Below are 18,206 nucleotides of genomic sequence, written 5' to 3' on the forward strand. Positions count from 1 at the left end.
GGAATTGATAATGAATGCGTTAGTACTACTCTTATTTTTTTTTTATTTTTATTTTTTGCGGTATGCGGGTCCCCCACCACTGCGGCCTCTCCCGCCACAGAGCACAGGCTCTGGACCGCAGGCCCAGAGGCCATGGCCCACGGGCCCAGCCACTCCACAGCACGTGGGATCCCCCCGGACCGGGGCACAAACCCGCGTCCTCCACATTGGTAGGCGGACTCCCAACCACTGCGCCACCAGGGAAGCCCAGTACTACTCTTTAAATGTCATCTCTTCAGTTATGAACTCACAGGAAAATCCGTCCATTTCTAAGGCTTATACTTCCTGGCAAAAACTACAAAGGTGTGAAAACCTAACAACTGAATAGCACTGGGTCTCTCATTTATTTCTAATTTAATTATTAACTTAAGAGGACCATGGAAAGTGTAATGATATTGCATAATAGTTGGACTGTCTGGTGACAGGCAATGATGGATTAAGTTTCTTCCCCTTAGCTCTTTAATGTGTTAATATGAGTCTTTAAAAGTAGGACCCAGATCAGATCAATCGAGAACTTACTGACCATACACTCTGGTTATCAGTGGGCAGAACTCACTGAGAATACAAAAGAACCACCAGATATAATATTCACAGTTTTATTCATATCAAACAAATACATTTACTTTTATAGCATTCATTGTGATCCTGTTGCATTGTGGTAATAGATAATTTGATCACAAAGATATACTTTCAAGAAAGCCACATCCAGCACTTCCGAGTAAACTTCTACTTATTTGGCCAACCAAATACACCAAGTATACCAGTATACTCTTACAACCTATAAGAGTAAGGTACTTCCACTATTAAGCACTAGGATTTAGAAAAGAATTTATCATTTCACAAGTTTAGAGTTCTGTTAATGATGGAATTCAAGAATGGTTTATTGAACTAAAGTATATCCAAATGAAGTATTTTGTGGGTTGACAATATGGTTACAGGTGGAACTTTACCATCATCTACTATACAACCTTCAAACATTCATTCAATTATTCATTACTTTGTTCATTAATTAAACAAATATTTAGTAAGTGATCACTATATGCCACACACTCTGCTGCATGCTAAGGAATTAGAGATGAATGAAAGAAACAAAGCCCCTGATTTTTACAGCTCTGTTTTTCTTTCTCAGGATTGCTTTGGCTATTCGGGGTCTTTTGTGTTTCCATACAAATTGTAAAATCTTTTGTTCTAATTCTGTATGTCTTCTTTGGAGAAATGTCTGTTTAGGTCTTCTGTCCATTTTTTAAAAAATTTAATTTTATTTATTTATTTTTTTATACAGCAGGTTCTTATTAGTTATCTATTTTATACATATTAGTGTATGTATGTCAATCCCAATCTCCCAATTCATCCCACCGCCACCACCCTCTTCCCACCCCCCCATCCCCCCAATTTCCCTCTGTCCATTTTTTGATTGGGTTATTTTTTTGATATTGAACTCCATGAACTGTTTGTATATTCTGGAGATTAATCCTTTGAATGTTGCTTCATTTGCAAATATTTTCTTCCATTCTAAGGGTTGTCTTTTCGTCTTGTTTATGGTTTCCTTTGCTGTGCAAATGCTTTTAAGTTTAAATAGGTCCCACTTGTTTATTTTTGTTTTTATTTTCATTACTCTAGGAGGTGGGTCAAAAAGATTTTGCTGTGATTTATGTCAAAGAGTGTTTTCCCTATGTTTTCCTCTAAGGGTTTTATGGTATCCAGTCTTACATTTAGGTCTTTAATCCATTTTGAGTTTATTTTTGTGTATGGTATTAGGTAGTGTTCTAATTTCATTCTTTTACACGTAGCTGTCCAGTTTTCCCAGCACCACTTATTGAAGAGGCTGTCTTTTCTGCATTGTATAATCTTGTCTCCTTCTCATCAAAAAATCTACAAACAATAAATGCTGGAGAGGATGTGGAGAAAAGGGAACCCTCTTGCACTGTTGGTGGGAATGTAAATTGATACAGCCACTATGGAGAACAGTATGGAGGTTCCTTAAAAAGCTAAAAATAGAGCTATCACATGACCCAGGAATCCCAATACTGGGCATAGACGCTGAGAAAACCATAATTCAAAAAGAGTCATGTACCACAATGTTCATTTCAGCTATATTTACAATAGCCAGGACATGGAAGCAACCTAAATGCCCATTGACAGAGGCATGGATAAAGAAGATGTGGTTCATATATACAATGGAATATTACTCAGCCATTAAAAGGATTGAAATTAGGTCATTTGTAGAGACGTGGATGGACCTATAGTCTGTCATACAGAGTGAAGTAAGTCAGAAAGAGAGGAACGAATACCGTATATTAAAGCATGTATGTGGAATCTAGAAAAGTGGTACAGATGAACCTAGTTCCAGGGCAGGAATAGAGATGTAGATGTAGAGAATGGATGTGTAGACATGGGGGGAAGAGGAGGGTGGGATGAATTGGGAGATTAGGTTTGACATAAATACACTACCATGTGTAAAATAGATAGCTAGTGGGAACCTGTGGTACAGCACAGGGAGCTCAGCTTGGTCCTCTGTGATGACCTAGATAGGTGGAATGGGGGTGGTGGGTGGGAGGGAGGTCCAAGAGGGAGGGGATATATGTATACATATAGCTGATTCACTTCATTGTACAGCAGAAACTAACACAACATTGTAAAGCAAGTATACTCCAATTAAAAAAAGAAAGAAAGAAAAAGAAATAAAGTCCCTGCTCTCAAAGAGCTTCTTTTACCAGAAGACAGATAATAAACAAGTAACCAAAGAAGCAAGTATTTTCAGATGGTAATAGTGCTATGAAAACAATAAAATGGGACAGTATTATGGAGTGATTGAGAATGGGGTAGGGATGGGATGGTGTGGTCAGACATGGTCTCACTAAGGAGATAACATCTGAGCTAAGATTTACATGAGGAGAAGAATCTAGCCATGTCAAATGCCAAGGTAGGAGAAACAACAGTTGCAGAAGCCCTGCAGAAGGAATGAACTTTGTTTTTGGAAAACAGAAAGAAAACCAGAGTGCCTTGATAGTATTGAGTGAGATAAAGGAAGATGCAAGATAAAATCAGAGAGGTAAGAAGCATCCAGATCATATTCAGCCTTTTAGAGGTTTTCTTTCCTTTCCTTCTCTTTTTTTTCTTTCTTTCCTTCTTTCAATTTTTAAAATATTATCGAAAGACTTTAGAGGCTTTTTAAGCAAGGAGGGGATATAATCTGGATTTTTTTTTCTAAAAGAATATCTATATAGAATGATTATGTGGACTTAAAAAACTCAAATAGAACGTCTAGAAATAAAATACATAATTGAAGCTAACAATTCAATGAACTGGTTAAACAACAAATTCAACACAGATGAAGAAAGATTTAGTTGACTGGAAAATAGACTGGGAAAATATCAGCCATAATGTAACTCAGAAAGCCAAGATTGAAAATATGAAAGGACTGATACGTAGGAGGCAAGAATGAAAAGGTTTAACCAGTTGCAGTTCCAGAAAGGCAGAAACAGCAGGGGATGGGAAGACTGGATCGGATTACTTCAGATTACTTAATGAAAGATAAGGCAGAGAATTTCAGAAATAATTTTAAAAATCCTAGTCCACAAAATCAGGAATTCTAACAACTCTCAAGCAAAATAAATAAAAAGAAATCTGCATCTAAATACATCATAGTGAAACTGCCCAACACCAGATAAAAAGAGAAACCCTTAAAAGCCATAGAGAGGGGCTTCCCTGGTGGCGCAGTGATTGAGAGTCCGCCTGCCGATGCAGGGAACACGGGTTCGTGCCCTGGTCCAGAAAGATCCCACATGCCACGGAGCGGCTGGGCCCGCGAGCCATGGCCGCTGAGCCTGCGCGTCCGGAGCCTGCGCGTCCGGAGCCTGTGCTCCGCAACGGGAGAAAAGGACAAATTACCCAACGGAATAACTAAACCAACAGGTAACGTTGACGCCAAAGGATGGGAAAATCTCCTATGCACTGAGAGGAAAACTGTGTACCTAGAATTCTATACTCAGAAAAATATATTTTAAGCAGATATTAAGGGGAAATAAATATATTTAGTTTCAGGCAAACAAAAATAGAGAGAGGTTGTACTAGTAGAATTTCCCAACAAAGGAAATTCTGAAAAATCCAAGTCAGGCAGAAGGAGAATGGTTCCAGTATGAGATACAAGATGGATTAAAGAGGAAGAGACTAGAAAATATGGGGATAAATCTAAATAAACAGCAATCATATAAAAATGTCTTGAAGGATTTAAAATTAATTAGAATATAAAACCACAATAATAATAGTAAGGTAGGGGTAAATGGAATTAAAGTGTTCTAAGTTATTGTAGTAAGCAGAAAGTTGGTATGGATATTTCATAAGGCAAATGTGAATATTTTTAGGAGTAAGTATTGAAAAAAGAGGAAGAAAATGTGTAAATTCCTAACAAGTAAAGGGGAAAATGCAACAGTTAAATTAATAAATCTTTAAAACTGAAAGACAAGATTTAAAAAAAGAAACATAGAATAAGTGGGACAAATAGTTTGAAATTTGAGGGTAGAAATAATTTTAAAAGTTCACTAGTGGGACTTCCCTGGTGGTCCGATGGTAAAGAATCCGCCTTACAATGCAGGGGACGTGGGTTCAGTCCCTGGTCAGGGAACTAAGATCCCACACGCCGCGGGACAACTAAGCCTGTGCGCCACAAGTACTGAGCTTGCTTGCCTCAGCTAGAGAGGCCTCGTGCCGCAAACTACAGAGCCCATGTGCTCTGGAACCTGCACGACACAGCTGCAGAGCCCATGCTCCCTGGAGCCTACACACCACAACCAGAGAGAAGCTTACCTGCCACAACTAGAGAGAAACCAGCGTGCCGCGACTAAAGTTCCCGCATGCCTCAACGAAGATCCCACAAGCCGCAACTAAGACCTGATGCAGCCAAAAATAAATTAAATAAATAATAAATACATCTTAAAAAAAAAAGTTCACTAGTTACATTAAATGTAAATGAATTAATGCTCCTGGCAAAAGAGAAACATTGTCAGACTGGAGTTTTAAAAATCCAAATACTTGTTGTCTAAAGGAAGCATGTAAAGTAAGAGGATACAAAAAGGCAGAAGTAAAAGGATGAAAGTAGAATACCAGGAAAATTTAACCAAAAGACAGTAACTACATTAATTTCAGGTAGTAGAAACTTTAAGGCCAAAAGCATTATTAACCATAGCATCCTAAAGAATTCCAATTTAGCATCTTAAAGAATTCACCATAACCAATTTCTTTATTTCAATTCACCATAACCAGTTTTCTTTATTTCCCTTTCTCCTTTTTCTTCCTAATTCCCTCTCTCTTAGAGGCAGATAATTTTGTTGCCTGTTTTTCTCTCTTTCAGTACTCTTTGCTCTTCCCTTGGTTTCCTAGGGCAGAGTGCACACCAGCTGGACCCATGATTTCCATTATGATAATGTGAGAAGCAGTTCTAAAGAATTATTGTTTGAAGACTTTTTCATAAGATGAAAGAGATTATTCTGGGGTTAGGTTGATCACCTGTCAGTTTGAGCCACCAACACCCATAGACTCCACAGTCTTTGCTTTGTTAGGGATTCTGTGAGTGATCTTGAACAGGTAACTTACCTCATTTCTCCTCACTTGTTACATTTAAAATAAGAAGTCATATCTGCAACTAGATAAGCAAAGACGCTGATAATAAAAAGCCAATAATTATAAAGTTCTTAAGATGTCTGTAAAAGCAATATAAAGTTTAGATTACAGACCAATTGGCCACTCACTGACTTGTCACAGAGGTTTGCAGTACAAAAGGGCATGTCGTTCAACCACCCAAACCGGAAAGGACTTGATAAGCCTTTGAACGTGTGACTAGTATAGTGGTTATATCAGCTTCACCCCACAGCAGCTACGCATGCCAGCATAGATCCTGCTGTAATTCCTAGCCTTATGCCTGGTGATTGATTTCAAAAGGTCACCAAGTCCAACCCCTGGCTTCAGACAGAACTGTGCTCAGTTTTTATGCTTCTTTCTTTTAAAAAAATTTTAGATTATCAAGAAAAAAGACCCCACAGTATATATCTCACCTCCCAAAGGGCCAACTTTACATCGCAAGGTGCAAATAAAAATTTTGAGTGGCATTTAAATTTGAAAGTATTAAACTGATCTTCTTCCTCTCTCTGACATCTACCTTGACTTCATTACTACCCAACACACGATTATTTCAGGGAGGCCGCCTGGAGGAGTAGCTGTGAGTAACCTTGGTTCATGACTTAACATCTCTGTGCCCTAGTTTCCTAGAACCTACCTCATAGGCTGGTGAGGCTTGCATAAGATAACACATGGAATTTAGAGAATATAACATGGCCCTAGATCTCTCCCCAGGCTCAAAGCTCTGAGCAGTAAAGATGTCTCTTACCTTGCTGAATAGAGAAGGGAAAACATATATACTAGTAACTTATTTCTAACCAAGCACTGACAAGTGGGAAAAAGATAAAATACATTTTATAAATTTTCAACAGTGAAATTCATGGGCTATCAAGATGGTAGCAGCAACTAAGGGTAATTTATCCATGTCCTTTACTCAACTTGTTTTGTTTTTTTTTTTTTCTTCCCTCTTTGCGGTACACGGGCCTCTCTCTGTTGTGGCCTCTCCCGTTGCGGAGCACAGGCTCCGAGGCCATGGCTCACAGGCCCAGCCGCTCCGTGGCACGTGGGATCTTCCCGGACCGGGGCACAAACCCATGTCCCCTGCATCGGCAGGCGGACTCTCAACCACTGCGCCACCAGGGAAGCCCCTAAACTTGGTTTTATATGGACAATATCTGTTACCAGAAAGAAAAGAAATACATATATAGTATTTACATCTTTGTATATTAGATAGGTATGAACAGGTGGGCAGGAGGCAGGGAGGAAGGAAAGGGAAAGAAAAACAACAATCTAAAATGGCTACATGTTCACATAATTATAAATTATGTAGTACTGTAGGACGTAGTACTACATAACTCACCCAGCAAGCTGGGTCAGTCAGCCCAGCTTGCTGTCCCTGTGCAAGCTGGGCTGACTCACCCGTCATCACACCCCTGCTGGTTTCCAATGCTACTGGCATCCCATGTAATCCCCTAGGACTCCAACCCTTCCCTTATTCTACCTGAGCCTAATCACTGGCTTCTCTCTCTCCTGATATGAGGTTCATTGTATCAGCTCTGCTTCCCTCCTCTGATGCCATCCCTGCCTCTCTCCAGCCTTTCGACCACAGCTCTCCTGCCAGGTTTCAGGTGTCCCTCATCCTTTGGCCCTGGCTCTGTCAAAGACAAGAATGAGCATTTCTTGTTTGTTTCCTGGTCTCACTAAACCCCAAGCCTGCTCTACTTCTTTGGCTGGTTGGTACTCAGCCTGTCTACTCAAGGCAATTTCTAAATTATCCAGTGGTACTTCTGATGCTGCTTGAAATAAGATAGCAAGACTCTGAGGATTTTTTTTTGAAGATAGGATAAAAAGAATGATAAAGCTGAACCCAGTCCTTGTAAGCCAGATCACTGTGCCCAACAGTATCAGGAGAGTGACAGGCATTCTGGAAGCTGCCATGGAGACCAGTCTTGTTTTCTGTTTTCTTCTGCAAGCACCAACATACTTCAGAATAACATATAGCTTTTAAATTTCCATCTTTCCTGGAGGCAGGTTAAATTTTGCATGGCAATTGCCAGCTCTTTACCAAACCCCTGGTTCCCCTTCTTTCTGGTCACACAGTTAGACTACCTTTCCATGAGACTAGTTCTAGCCACTAAAACATGGGCAGAGGTCATGTGTGTCACCTCTTGGCCAAGACTCTTAAGAAGCAGGTGTGCCTCTTCCACACTCTCCCCTTTCTGCTTGCTGGGTGTAAGTGGTAAAGGGGCCCATCCAATGGAGGAAACATAAATGGAAGTTGAGGTTCTCTGAAATTCTATGTGGAAGAAAATTGCCCACCAATTAGGAAGACTCCCATTGGCCTGCCATGTGAACAGAAACCTCTGCTGTGTTTGACCCATTATACATTTGGTGGTCTTTTTGGTACAGGTGCCAGGCCTACACTACTTAATGCAACCAATGTTTTATGTTTTAGAGCATTACATCACATGACTTCAAAATTCTGGGCCTTCATTCTGAAAAATATAAGAGGGACTTGTGGAAAGGGAAGGGAAGCAAGAAGAAATTATAATGTGAATAACTACAAACATTTACTGCATATGTAACCATGTGTCAAACCTTGTTTTAGATACATTACACATACTGTCTCATTTAATTTCATTTATTCCTCATAACAACTTTAGAAAATAGTACTATTATTATCCTCACTATCATTATTCCTCAGATGTGGAAACTGAGGCAGAGGTGTAGTACTCAGGAAGCCATGATTCAAATCTGTTGACTCCATAGCCCAGGCTCTGGTTGAGCATCCACTACTGTGTACTAGGCACTTTGTACAATTTTATCTTTACAACACCTTGTAAAATAGGCTTTATTATCCCCATTTTAAAGATGAGTACGTTTTAAGGTTCGACAAAGATAAATAAGGTGTCTAAGCTTACACAACTAGACAGATTCAGATTCAGGCCGAGGTCCGAGTGGCTCTCAAGCTCATTCTCTTTCCATTCTCTTTCCATTCTGATCATTAAGATCAGAATCTAGATCGAGGGGAGAGGTCATTGGGACTAAGTTTCCCTCCATTTCTGGGCCCCAGGATTCTCAGAAGTTGATCTGTTAGCTCTGTGACCATGGAACCACTGCAGTCATCACTCTTTGTCAGCTTTGGAGACACTGGGATTTCTACCAGCACGGCTCCTGAGTAGAAATGAAGAGGGGGGTGGGGGGAGAAGCCGTTTCTGTCTGTCCTCATACTTGGCTTTTTAACCTGGATGACCCATCCTCTCTTTTCATCTCTCTTGGCCCTTCAAGGGCTAGTTGACACGTCAAGCAATCCCTCAAGACCAAGCCCCACCCCTTCTCTCTCCTGACTTAATCTGAGGATTACTGGCATATCTAGGGAAAATGTCAGTGCTGGAGGCTCATGTGGGACAAGATGGTGGCATCATGTAACCTCCTGACCTATGCTATGAACCCAAATGGCCAAGGCCACCTTGGGACAAAAGAGCCACAGTCTTGTATTCATCCATACAATCAGTAGACATGTGTGGTTGAGAAAAAGCACTGAGGCCCCTGGAGAAGCTGGAGCTCCTCTGCAGCATGGAGCAGCTGGGCCACAGTGGGGACTGCAGAGCAATGGCAAGTCTTGTCTAAATACCTGCCCAATCATGTCACCCTGCTCTTTCAGTTGCCCTTAGGATCAAGACTACTCATTACTGTGGCCTACAGGACCCTACGGGGCTCTTGCCTACCCCTGTAACCCCATTCATTTCACCGTGCCACCCCTCCATACGCTCTGAAGCTCAAAAAGTGATTATTTTATGTCTAACCCCATGAGGACAGAATTCACATCTTTTTACTCATTGTTTTATGATGCACTTAGCCTGTTTCCCTGACATAGATGGTGTTCACTCAGTATTGGTGGTTTTGTTGGCTGGTCGGTCGGTTGGTTGGCTGAATGAATAACTGACTGAAAAGTCAAGATTCTAGCAACGAAGTTAGGTCAGTGCTAGAGCAGATCACTTCTGTGATTGCAGCCCGAGCCCTTATTTTCCCCGTGGTTGGGATGGCATAGAGAGACGGGGTACAAGTCAGGCCCTGATGTTAAAGGTTAACAACAAGGGCGTCCATCAAAGTCTCACCAACAGACGTACCAATTAAAGCAAGTTTCACTGATTCAAATGGATTTTAGAAAGGGGTGTGAAATAAATTCAACAAATGAACATAAGAAATGAAATTTCACTAAATATGTAGCCTTAAAATGACTCAGGAACACCACCAATTCGATTTTTCAGTTCCCTCCCTTTTGCAGTGATGGTACAAGCCAGGGTCAGGCAAACGAGGTAGGCATCCTAAGGGAAATAATTTTGCCCTGTTGCCAACAGGATGCCAGAATGTCTAGAGAGGTTTTGTGAGGCAGCCTTGGTCAAGGCTAACTGCCAAGTAGCATCGGGCCACAGCCCTCGGTGGAGGAAAGGTTATCTCATTTCTGATAGGACTGGATACGTGGCAGTTTTCATTTTGGTTCTTTCCTTATTATGGTAGATTTCCCACCATAGTTTCACTCAGGAGGGACTTTGAACATGGCGTAACCTGGAGGGCGTAAGGAAGGGCAGAGCTGGTAAGGATAAATTAAGTGCAGCCCAAGAGGCCCCTATGTAAATAAGGAAATAGTTCCCAGATAACAAAGGGAGAAAGCTGACACAGGATTTAACGAGGGAGTGATAATGAACTCACAGCACATGGGAACTGAGCTTGGTGACCAGCCGGTGGTCAATTATGGGTTCATTGCTAAAGCAAACGCATAAATACAAAACTATCTTTTAACTGTAGAATTGAAAGATTAAGTACGAAAGATGCTGTTTACAAGGAAGCAGGTTTTTGCTGTATTTTCCTGTGCTTGTTCACTATCAGCAGTATTAACTGGCCTTTGCTTGGATCCTCAGCCTGAAAGGTGAACAACTGTTATGTTAAAGACCTGCAGTGGAAGCCCTAGACTCTGCATGATAGATTGGAAGATCTATCACAGATTCAATGGGTTTCGCTCTTGACAAAGCTCACTCTTAACACAGGTAGGTGGTTTAATTTCAACACAGCATTTTCACATTTATTATCTTCAGCTCCTACTGTCTCCTGCTTACTAAGAAATTCTGCTATCTGAAAAAGTTTATTTTGAATGCTTCCACTTTTTTAGAGCCAATATCGATTAGCCAGGAGGAAATTATTTTTGAAGCTTAACCATAGAAGTTTATTTGGGGGGAAACAAATAGAATGAGGGAGCCAGTAACAAAATAAAAAATAAATAAACCATATTAGAAGTAGAAGAGGGAATTGTTTGAAATTACACAGCAGGCTGCAGATGCCAAATTTTGTCTACTGAGACAGGGGAGACCCTGGGAGTCCCATCTTGATAGATAGGCTTGTCACGGCTGAGACAGAAATCAAGCAGAATGGGTGGTTGTGAACTCAGGTAGCACAGAGTCAGGGTTCTCACCTGGATGCTCAGGAGAATCATGTGGGGGGCTTTTAAACCCACAGAACTCAAGCTCTACCCCCAGAGATTCAGATTTCCTTCTTCTGGGGTAGGGCAGCAGCATTATTCAAAAGCTCCCCGGGTGAGTCCATTGTGAGCTAAAACTGGGAACTTGGGAAGCCCTGGGCAAAGAACGGAGGCTACAGGTGAGGAAGGTAAGGGAGACAGAGCACATGTGATGGGGCACAGACTCTCCGTTCAGCTCAGAAACTGGCGGAACAGTAAACCACTGTAACTGTTCAGTTTTTCTCCAACCTACTTATGTAGTGATTAGCGTTTGTGAAGCTGTTGGACTTACACCATGTTTCCACTTTCGGATGATGCCTCTAAAAACTACTAAGCTTACATTAAGTCCATTTCATAATAGTTGTATTTTGTATTATCCACAACCTCTTCTCCCCAACGCCCTAGTGAATTGAGAGGCGACCCTGGCACACTCCTGTTCACTTACTTTGATTCCTTGTAATCCATAGCCGGGGGCGGGGGTGGGGGGGGCGGGGCAGGAGGGCCAGGCAAGCCTTTCTGCCCAGTATCACCCTGTTAGAAGACAGAGAGAAATCGGAGAGAAGGTTATGGAGATTTAGAAAGAAACAACAGACTACTGCTCTCAGCTACATTCTCACTTCAGTCTGATGAAGACCTACATCCACGCTGCCCATATTGATATAAAGTAGTGTTTTCACAAAAATTTTAAGCCACAGAATCCTTTGCAAAAATTTTACATGTAATCCAGCTGTAAAGAGATAAGGCAGAGCTGCTTGGCATAAGCAGAAGTGTTGGACCCGTAGCCTCGTCTGCTTGGGCTCTTCCAAGCTGCTCTACCATCAACCCCTAGAACACCAGGGGCTCGAATACCACTCATACATAATTCTATGTAGACTTCACTGTGTTGCTCCATTTCAATATGGCGTATTAATTCACAGGGGTTGCAGTTAAAGATTCAGCAGTTATTGATGTGGATCAGAGTTGAATTTTTAAGAAAAGATGTAAATGAAGCAAAATGTGCGTCATTTCCCAGTATATGTTCCTTACAGCTTAGGTTGACCCCATGTTTCTTGAGGAAAGACTTCTGTGGTCAAATAAGATTGGAAAATGTTCTACACCACGGTATGAATATATTAAAGCCTCAAGAAATCTCACAATAGAAAGATTAGTTTAACTTTGTTTATCCCAGAAGTTCCCAAATTAACATTTTGGGGAAACAAACTTTGAGAAATCCTGAGTTAATAAAAGTTACTGTATAAGTCAGTCTTTTTCTTCCAATATGGGAAAAAGCTTTATTTTTTTCTGATTGTAAGAAGAACTCATTGGAAAAAAAAAAAAAAGTAGAAAAAGAAATAAAACTGACAATGAAGAAAAAAAATAGACCCATCATTGCATCACCCAGTGATAACAACTACTAACATCTTGGAGGGATCTTTATCCATATAAAGGGATCTGTAAGGTTAAGAAATAGCCCACTGTCAAAATGGAGTTGATGGACAAAAATGGATAAACTAAGAACCTTGGTAATTCTAGGATCCTCAGTCACATCTTTGACTCATAAAGCCCTTTCCTCTCTGATAATAGGATTCTAATTCACTTCTGTGCATTTTGGATGTAAATATACGTGTTTGACATTTGAATTTGTGACGGGTGGCTCGCTGAAACCTGTTTGCCCTGTGAACATACCTGATACTTTACCTCCCTTTTTGAACAAATCAAAAGAATATTTGTTAAGCAAATGAATGAACAATTGAAACAGGGCTCCTCAACCTCAGCATAATTAACACTTTGAGCTGGATAATTCTTCATCATGGGAGGCTGTCCTGTGCATTGTAGGGTGTTGTTTAGCAGCATCCCTGGCATCTACCCACTAGATGCCAGTAGCACTCCTTCCCCAGTGTGACGTAACAACCCAAAATGACACTGCCAAATGTCCCCCTGGGGTGGAGAGGGGAGGACAAAATCTCCCTCATTGAGAAACACTGGATTAAGAGAATAAAAGGATAAATAATCACCAAATTGGAGGCGACAAAAGGAAGAGAAATAGAAGTGAGAGCAAAGGGAACCAAAGGAAGTTCCTCTCACCTTCCCAGGGGACAATAAATTAGGCCCTTGCTCTGGGGACAGAGTGGACTACGTGCACAGCACACAATAGATCCATCAGCTGGTGTCCTGTTAAAAGGCGACCTGAGGCACCTCTGGCCAAAGTAAACGTGCTTCTTAATGATGGCACAGGCTCTAAGGAACCTGGCAATATTTTGAGCACTTTGCAATCACTTTTTAAAAAGACATTAACTTTCTAATTTCTTTGGGGGAAGCGAATGGCTTTATAAACCTAAATGTTCTATTTTACTGAAAGTTCACATGATATGAGAAAATAAGACTCTTCATCAACAATCAAGAGAAAACTAAGTCAGCATCAGAATGAGCACTTCCTATGCATCGTCATGTGGTACCTGACCCTCACCCAGAGCACAGACCTGAGGACTCACCTTTGGCCCTTGGGTTCCTATGCCCCGAGGCCCAGGGGGGCCTGGAGGGCCTCTGACACCAGGCTCTCCCTGAAAAGACACAATGACGTTATTGATTAAAAGAAACTTTACGTTGTATAATATTTCATATAAAATTTCATATTTCATATTAAAATATTTCATATGAATTTTCATATTCAGAAATATATTTTAAAATCCCAAACCCTTGAATTTGACTAAGATGATAATCGAGCCCTTTTCTTCCATATCACTTTTCTATACTTGGTCAAGGGAGTGTTATCCCTCTTCGTTTTCATTTCTTATTGCCATTTATCAAGCCAACCGATACGGGTTCATTTCAGAGCAATAAAGTCAATTAAATTCTTGGCAACATTAATATATACTTTTCGGAACTCCCTTCTCAGGAATTTGGAAAAGTAATTACGGCCATTGTGAAGAGAGGGAGAAAAAAGAGACAAGAATAAAAAACAAGGGTTAAAAGATATAACCCTCTCCTGAACTGGTTGCTCTCATGTCTTTATGCAACTTGGGTTGGGGATTGGCTGTAGGATACTCCTGCCCCTAGAGTGGTTATGACTGCAGGGTGGGTTCTCTAAAGGCTTTTAGATTCGCCAATGCAAGACAGTTTCATAATAGGCAACTATCACCAGAAAGTTGGTGGGGCCTGATTGGCGTGGGTCAGGCCCTGTGGTTAGACCTATTTGAGATGGGAATGATAGGAAGAAGCAGAGAAATGAAAATCTCTTTATTAACCACCTTCTGTGTCCCCAACACTGTGCTCTGCGTGTTCATATATGAGACTTGATATAGTTTAGTATTCACAAGAATCCTGTATGACAATGACTAACTTACCTAACTTCTCTGAACCTCTGTAAATCATCAGATACACAGAAAATCATATCTACCTTTCATGGAGATGACAGTGGAGGCAGACAAAGAATGCCATGCTTCTGCCACCATGTCTAGCACAGTGCAGGTGCTTAGTAAGTCTTAACTCCCTACCCCACCTGGTTTTTTACAGAGGGGACGAAAGTTTGCCCAAAGCTGCACAGCTATTGAGAGGCATGGCTAGGAGGATGTGGAGAAATAGGAACCCTTGGGTGTTGCTGGTACAGCCACTTGGGAAAACAGTTTAGCAGTTTCTTAAAAAGTTCAACATAATTTTACCATTTGATCAAGTAATTTCACTCCTAGGTATACACCCAAAGAAAATGAAAACATATGTCAGCACAAAGACTTATATATGAATGCTCTTCACAGAATTATTCATAATAGCACAAAACTGGGAACAACCAAAATGTCCATCAACTGCTAAATGGATAGACAAAATGTGGTATATTCAGCAATAAAAAGGAGTGAACTATAGCTACATGCTACAACATGAATGAACCCCAAAAACTATTCTTAATGAAATAAATCAAATATTTGAGACTACATATTGTTTGAGTCCATGTACATGAAATGTCCAGAAAAGGCAAATCGATAGAAAGTAAGTCAGTGGTTGCCTGGGGCCAGGAATAGGAACTAAGAAGGGGGATTGACTGTAAATGGGCACGAGGGATCTTGTTGGGGGGATGAAAATGTCCTAAAACTGATTTGTGATGATGGCTGTCCAACGTGGTAAATGTACTAAAAAAAAATCGTTGAATTCTACACTTAAAATAGATGAATTCTATGATAAGTAAAATATGCCTCAATAAAGTTATAAAGAAAAAAAAGGCCAGAATCAGCTCTTAGGCTTAGGTTCTGTTTTGTCCATGTCCTGTTAGGGGCTAAGTAGCTTATATCAATAGCTTTCAACAGTGCAAAAATCATAAATGATAAGAAATGATTAAATTGTTTATGTAGAAAAAAATCCCATCTTTTATTTAGCTTTGCTTTCTACTTCCAAACCCTAAGATACTTCTAGAGAAAACAAGGCCTTTAAAAATGGGGAAAACTTTAAACTTTATTACTCAGTTAATTATTTTAATCTCTACTTCATAATTATGTATTCCCTTTTGCTTGCAGGCCACTGTTATGATTCTGGTTTTCTCTATCCATCTCTTCCACTTAATACTTAGCTGCTTTTGAGACCACAGGTACTAATTATCTCTTTTCTTTACTTTTTTTTTTTTTTTACATCTTTATTGGAGTATAACTGCTTTACAATTGTGTGTTAGTTTCTGCTTTATAACAAAGTGAATCAGTTATACATATACATATGACCCCATATCTCTTCCCTCTTGCGTCTCCCTCCCTCCTACCCTCCCTATCCCACCCCTCTAGGTGGTCACAGAGCACTGAGTTGATCTCCCTGTGCTATGTGGCTGCTTCCCACTAGCTATCTATTGTACGTTTGGTAGTGTATATTTGTCCATGCCACTCTCTCACTTTTTCACAGCTTACCCTTCCCCCTCCCTCTGTCCTCAAGTCCATTCTCTAGTACATCTGTGTCTTCATTCCTGTCTTACCACTAGGTTCTTCATGACATTCTTTTTTTTTTTAGATTCCATATATATGTGTTAGTATACAGTATTTGTCTTTCTCTTTCTGACTTACTTCACTCTGTATGACAGACTCTAGGTCCATCCACCTCACTACAAATAACTCAATTTCGGTTTTTTTTTTATGGCTGAATAATATTCCATTGTATATATGTGCTACATCTTCTTTATCCATTCATCCGATGATGGACACTTAGGTTGTTTCCATCTTCTGGTTATTGTAAATAGAGCTGCAATGAATATTTTGGTACATGACTCTTTTTGAATGATGGTTTTCTCAGGGTATATGCCCAGTAGTGGGATTGCTGGGTCATATGGTAGTTCTATTTGTAGTTTTTTTTAAGGAAATTCCATACTGGAGTGTCCATAGTGGCTGTACCAATTCACATTCCCACCAGCAGTGCAAGAGTGTTCCCTTTTCTCCACACCCTCTCCAACATTTATTGTTTCTAGATTTTTTGATGATGGCCATTCTGACTGGTGTGAGATGGTATCTCATTGTAGTTTTGATTTGCATTTCTCTAATGATTAATGATGTTGAGCATTCTTTCATGTGTTTGTTGGCACTCTGTATATCTTCTTTGGAGAAATGTCTATTTAGGTCTTCTGCCAATTTTTGGATTGGGTTGTTTGGTTTTTTGTTATTGAGCTGCATGAGCTGCTTGTAAATTTTGGAGATTAATCCTTTGTCAGTTGCTTCATTTGCAAATATTTTCTCCCATTCTGAGGGTTGTCTTTTGGTCTTGTTTATGGTTTTCTTTGCTGTGCAAAAACTTTGAAGTTTCATTACGTCCCATTTGTTTATTTTTGATTTTCATTTCATTTCTCTAGGAGGTGGGTCAGAAAGGATCTTGCTGTGATTTATGTCATAGAGTGTTCTGCCTATGTTTTCCTCTAAGAGATTGATAGGTTCTGGCCTTACATTTAGGTCTTTAATCCATTTTGAGCTTATTTCTGTGTATGGTGTTAGGGAGTGTTATAATCTCATACGTTTACATGTACCTGTCCAGTTTTCCCAGCACCACTTACTGAAGAGGCTGTCCTTTCTCCACTGTACATTCCTGCCTCCTTTATCAAAGATAAGGTGACCATATGTGCATGGGTTTATCTCTGGGCTTTCTATACTGTTCCATTGATCAATCTTTCTGTTTTTGTGCCAGTACCATACTGTCTTGATTACTGTAGCTTTGTAGTATAGTCTAAAGTCAGGGAGCCTGATTCCTCCAGCTCCGTTTTTCGTTCTCAAGATTGCTTTGGCTATTCGGGGTCTTTTGTGTTTCCATACAAATTATGAAATTTTTTGTTCTAGTTCTGTGAAAAATGCCAGTGGTAGGTTGATAGGGATTGCATTGAATCTGTAGATTGCTTTGGGTAGTAGAGTCATTTTCACAATGTTGGTTCTTCCTGTCCAAGAACATGGTATGTCTCTCCATCTATTTGTATCATCTTTAATTTTTTTCATCAGTGTCTTATAATTTTCTGCATACAGGTCTTTTGTCTCCTTAGGTAGGTTTATTCCTAGATATTTTATTATTTTTGTTGCAATGGTAGATGGGAGTGTTTTCTTGATTTCACTTTCACATTTTTCGTCATTAGTGTATAGGACGCCAGAGATTTCTGTGCATTAATTTTGTATCCTGCTACTTTACCAAATTCATTGATTAGCTCTAGTAGTTCTCTGATAGCATCTTTAGGATTCTCTATGTATAGTATCAAGTCATCTGCAAACAGTGACAGCTTTACTTCTTCTTTTCCAATTTGGATTCCTCTTATTTCCTTTTCTTCTCTGATTGCTGTGGCTAAAACTTCCAAAACTATGTTGAATAAGAGTGGTGAGAGTGGGCAACCTTGTCTTGTTCCTGATCTTAGTGGAAATGCTTTCAGTTTTTCACTATTGAGGACGATGTTGGCTGTGGGTTTGTCATATATGGCCTTCATTATGTTGAGGAAATTTCCCTCTATGCCTCCTTTCTGCAGGGTTTATATCATAAATGGGTGCTGAATTTTGTTGGAAGCTTTCTCTGCATCTATTGAGATGACCATATGGTTTTTCTCCTTCAGTTTGTTAATATGTTGTATCAC

General features: G+C 40.1%; 1 protein-coding gene across 1 annotated transcript in view; it reads right to left on the reverse strand.

The window, feature by feature from the left end:
* COL28A1 (collagen type XXVIII alpha 1 chain) overlaps window positions 1-18,206 on the reverse strand; it is a 159,246-nt gene that overhangs the window by 46,837 nt on the left and 94,203 nt on the right. Inside the window, 3 exon segments of the mRNA XM_060305008.1 lie at window positions 11,613-11,639; window positions 11,642-11,698; window positions 13,639-13,707. Of these exon segments, the coding sequence (XP_060160991.1) occupies window positions 11,613-11,639; window positions 11,642-11,698; window positions 13,639-13,707 (153 nt within the window).

This window comes from Globicephala melas, chromosome 9 (assembly GCF_963455315.2).
Source record: "Globicephala melas chromosome 9, mGloMel1.2, whole genome shotgun sequence".
Classification (NCBI taxonomy): Eukaryota; Metazoa; Chordata; class Mammalia; order Artiodactyla; family Delphinidae; genus Globicephala; species Globicephala melas.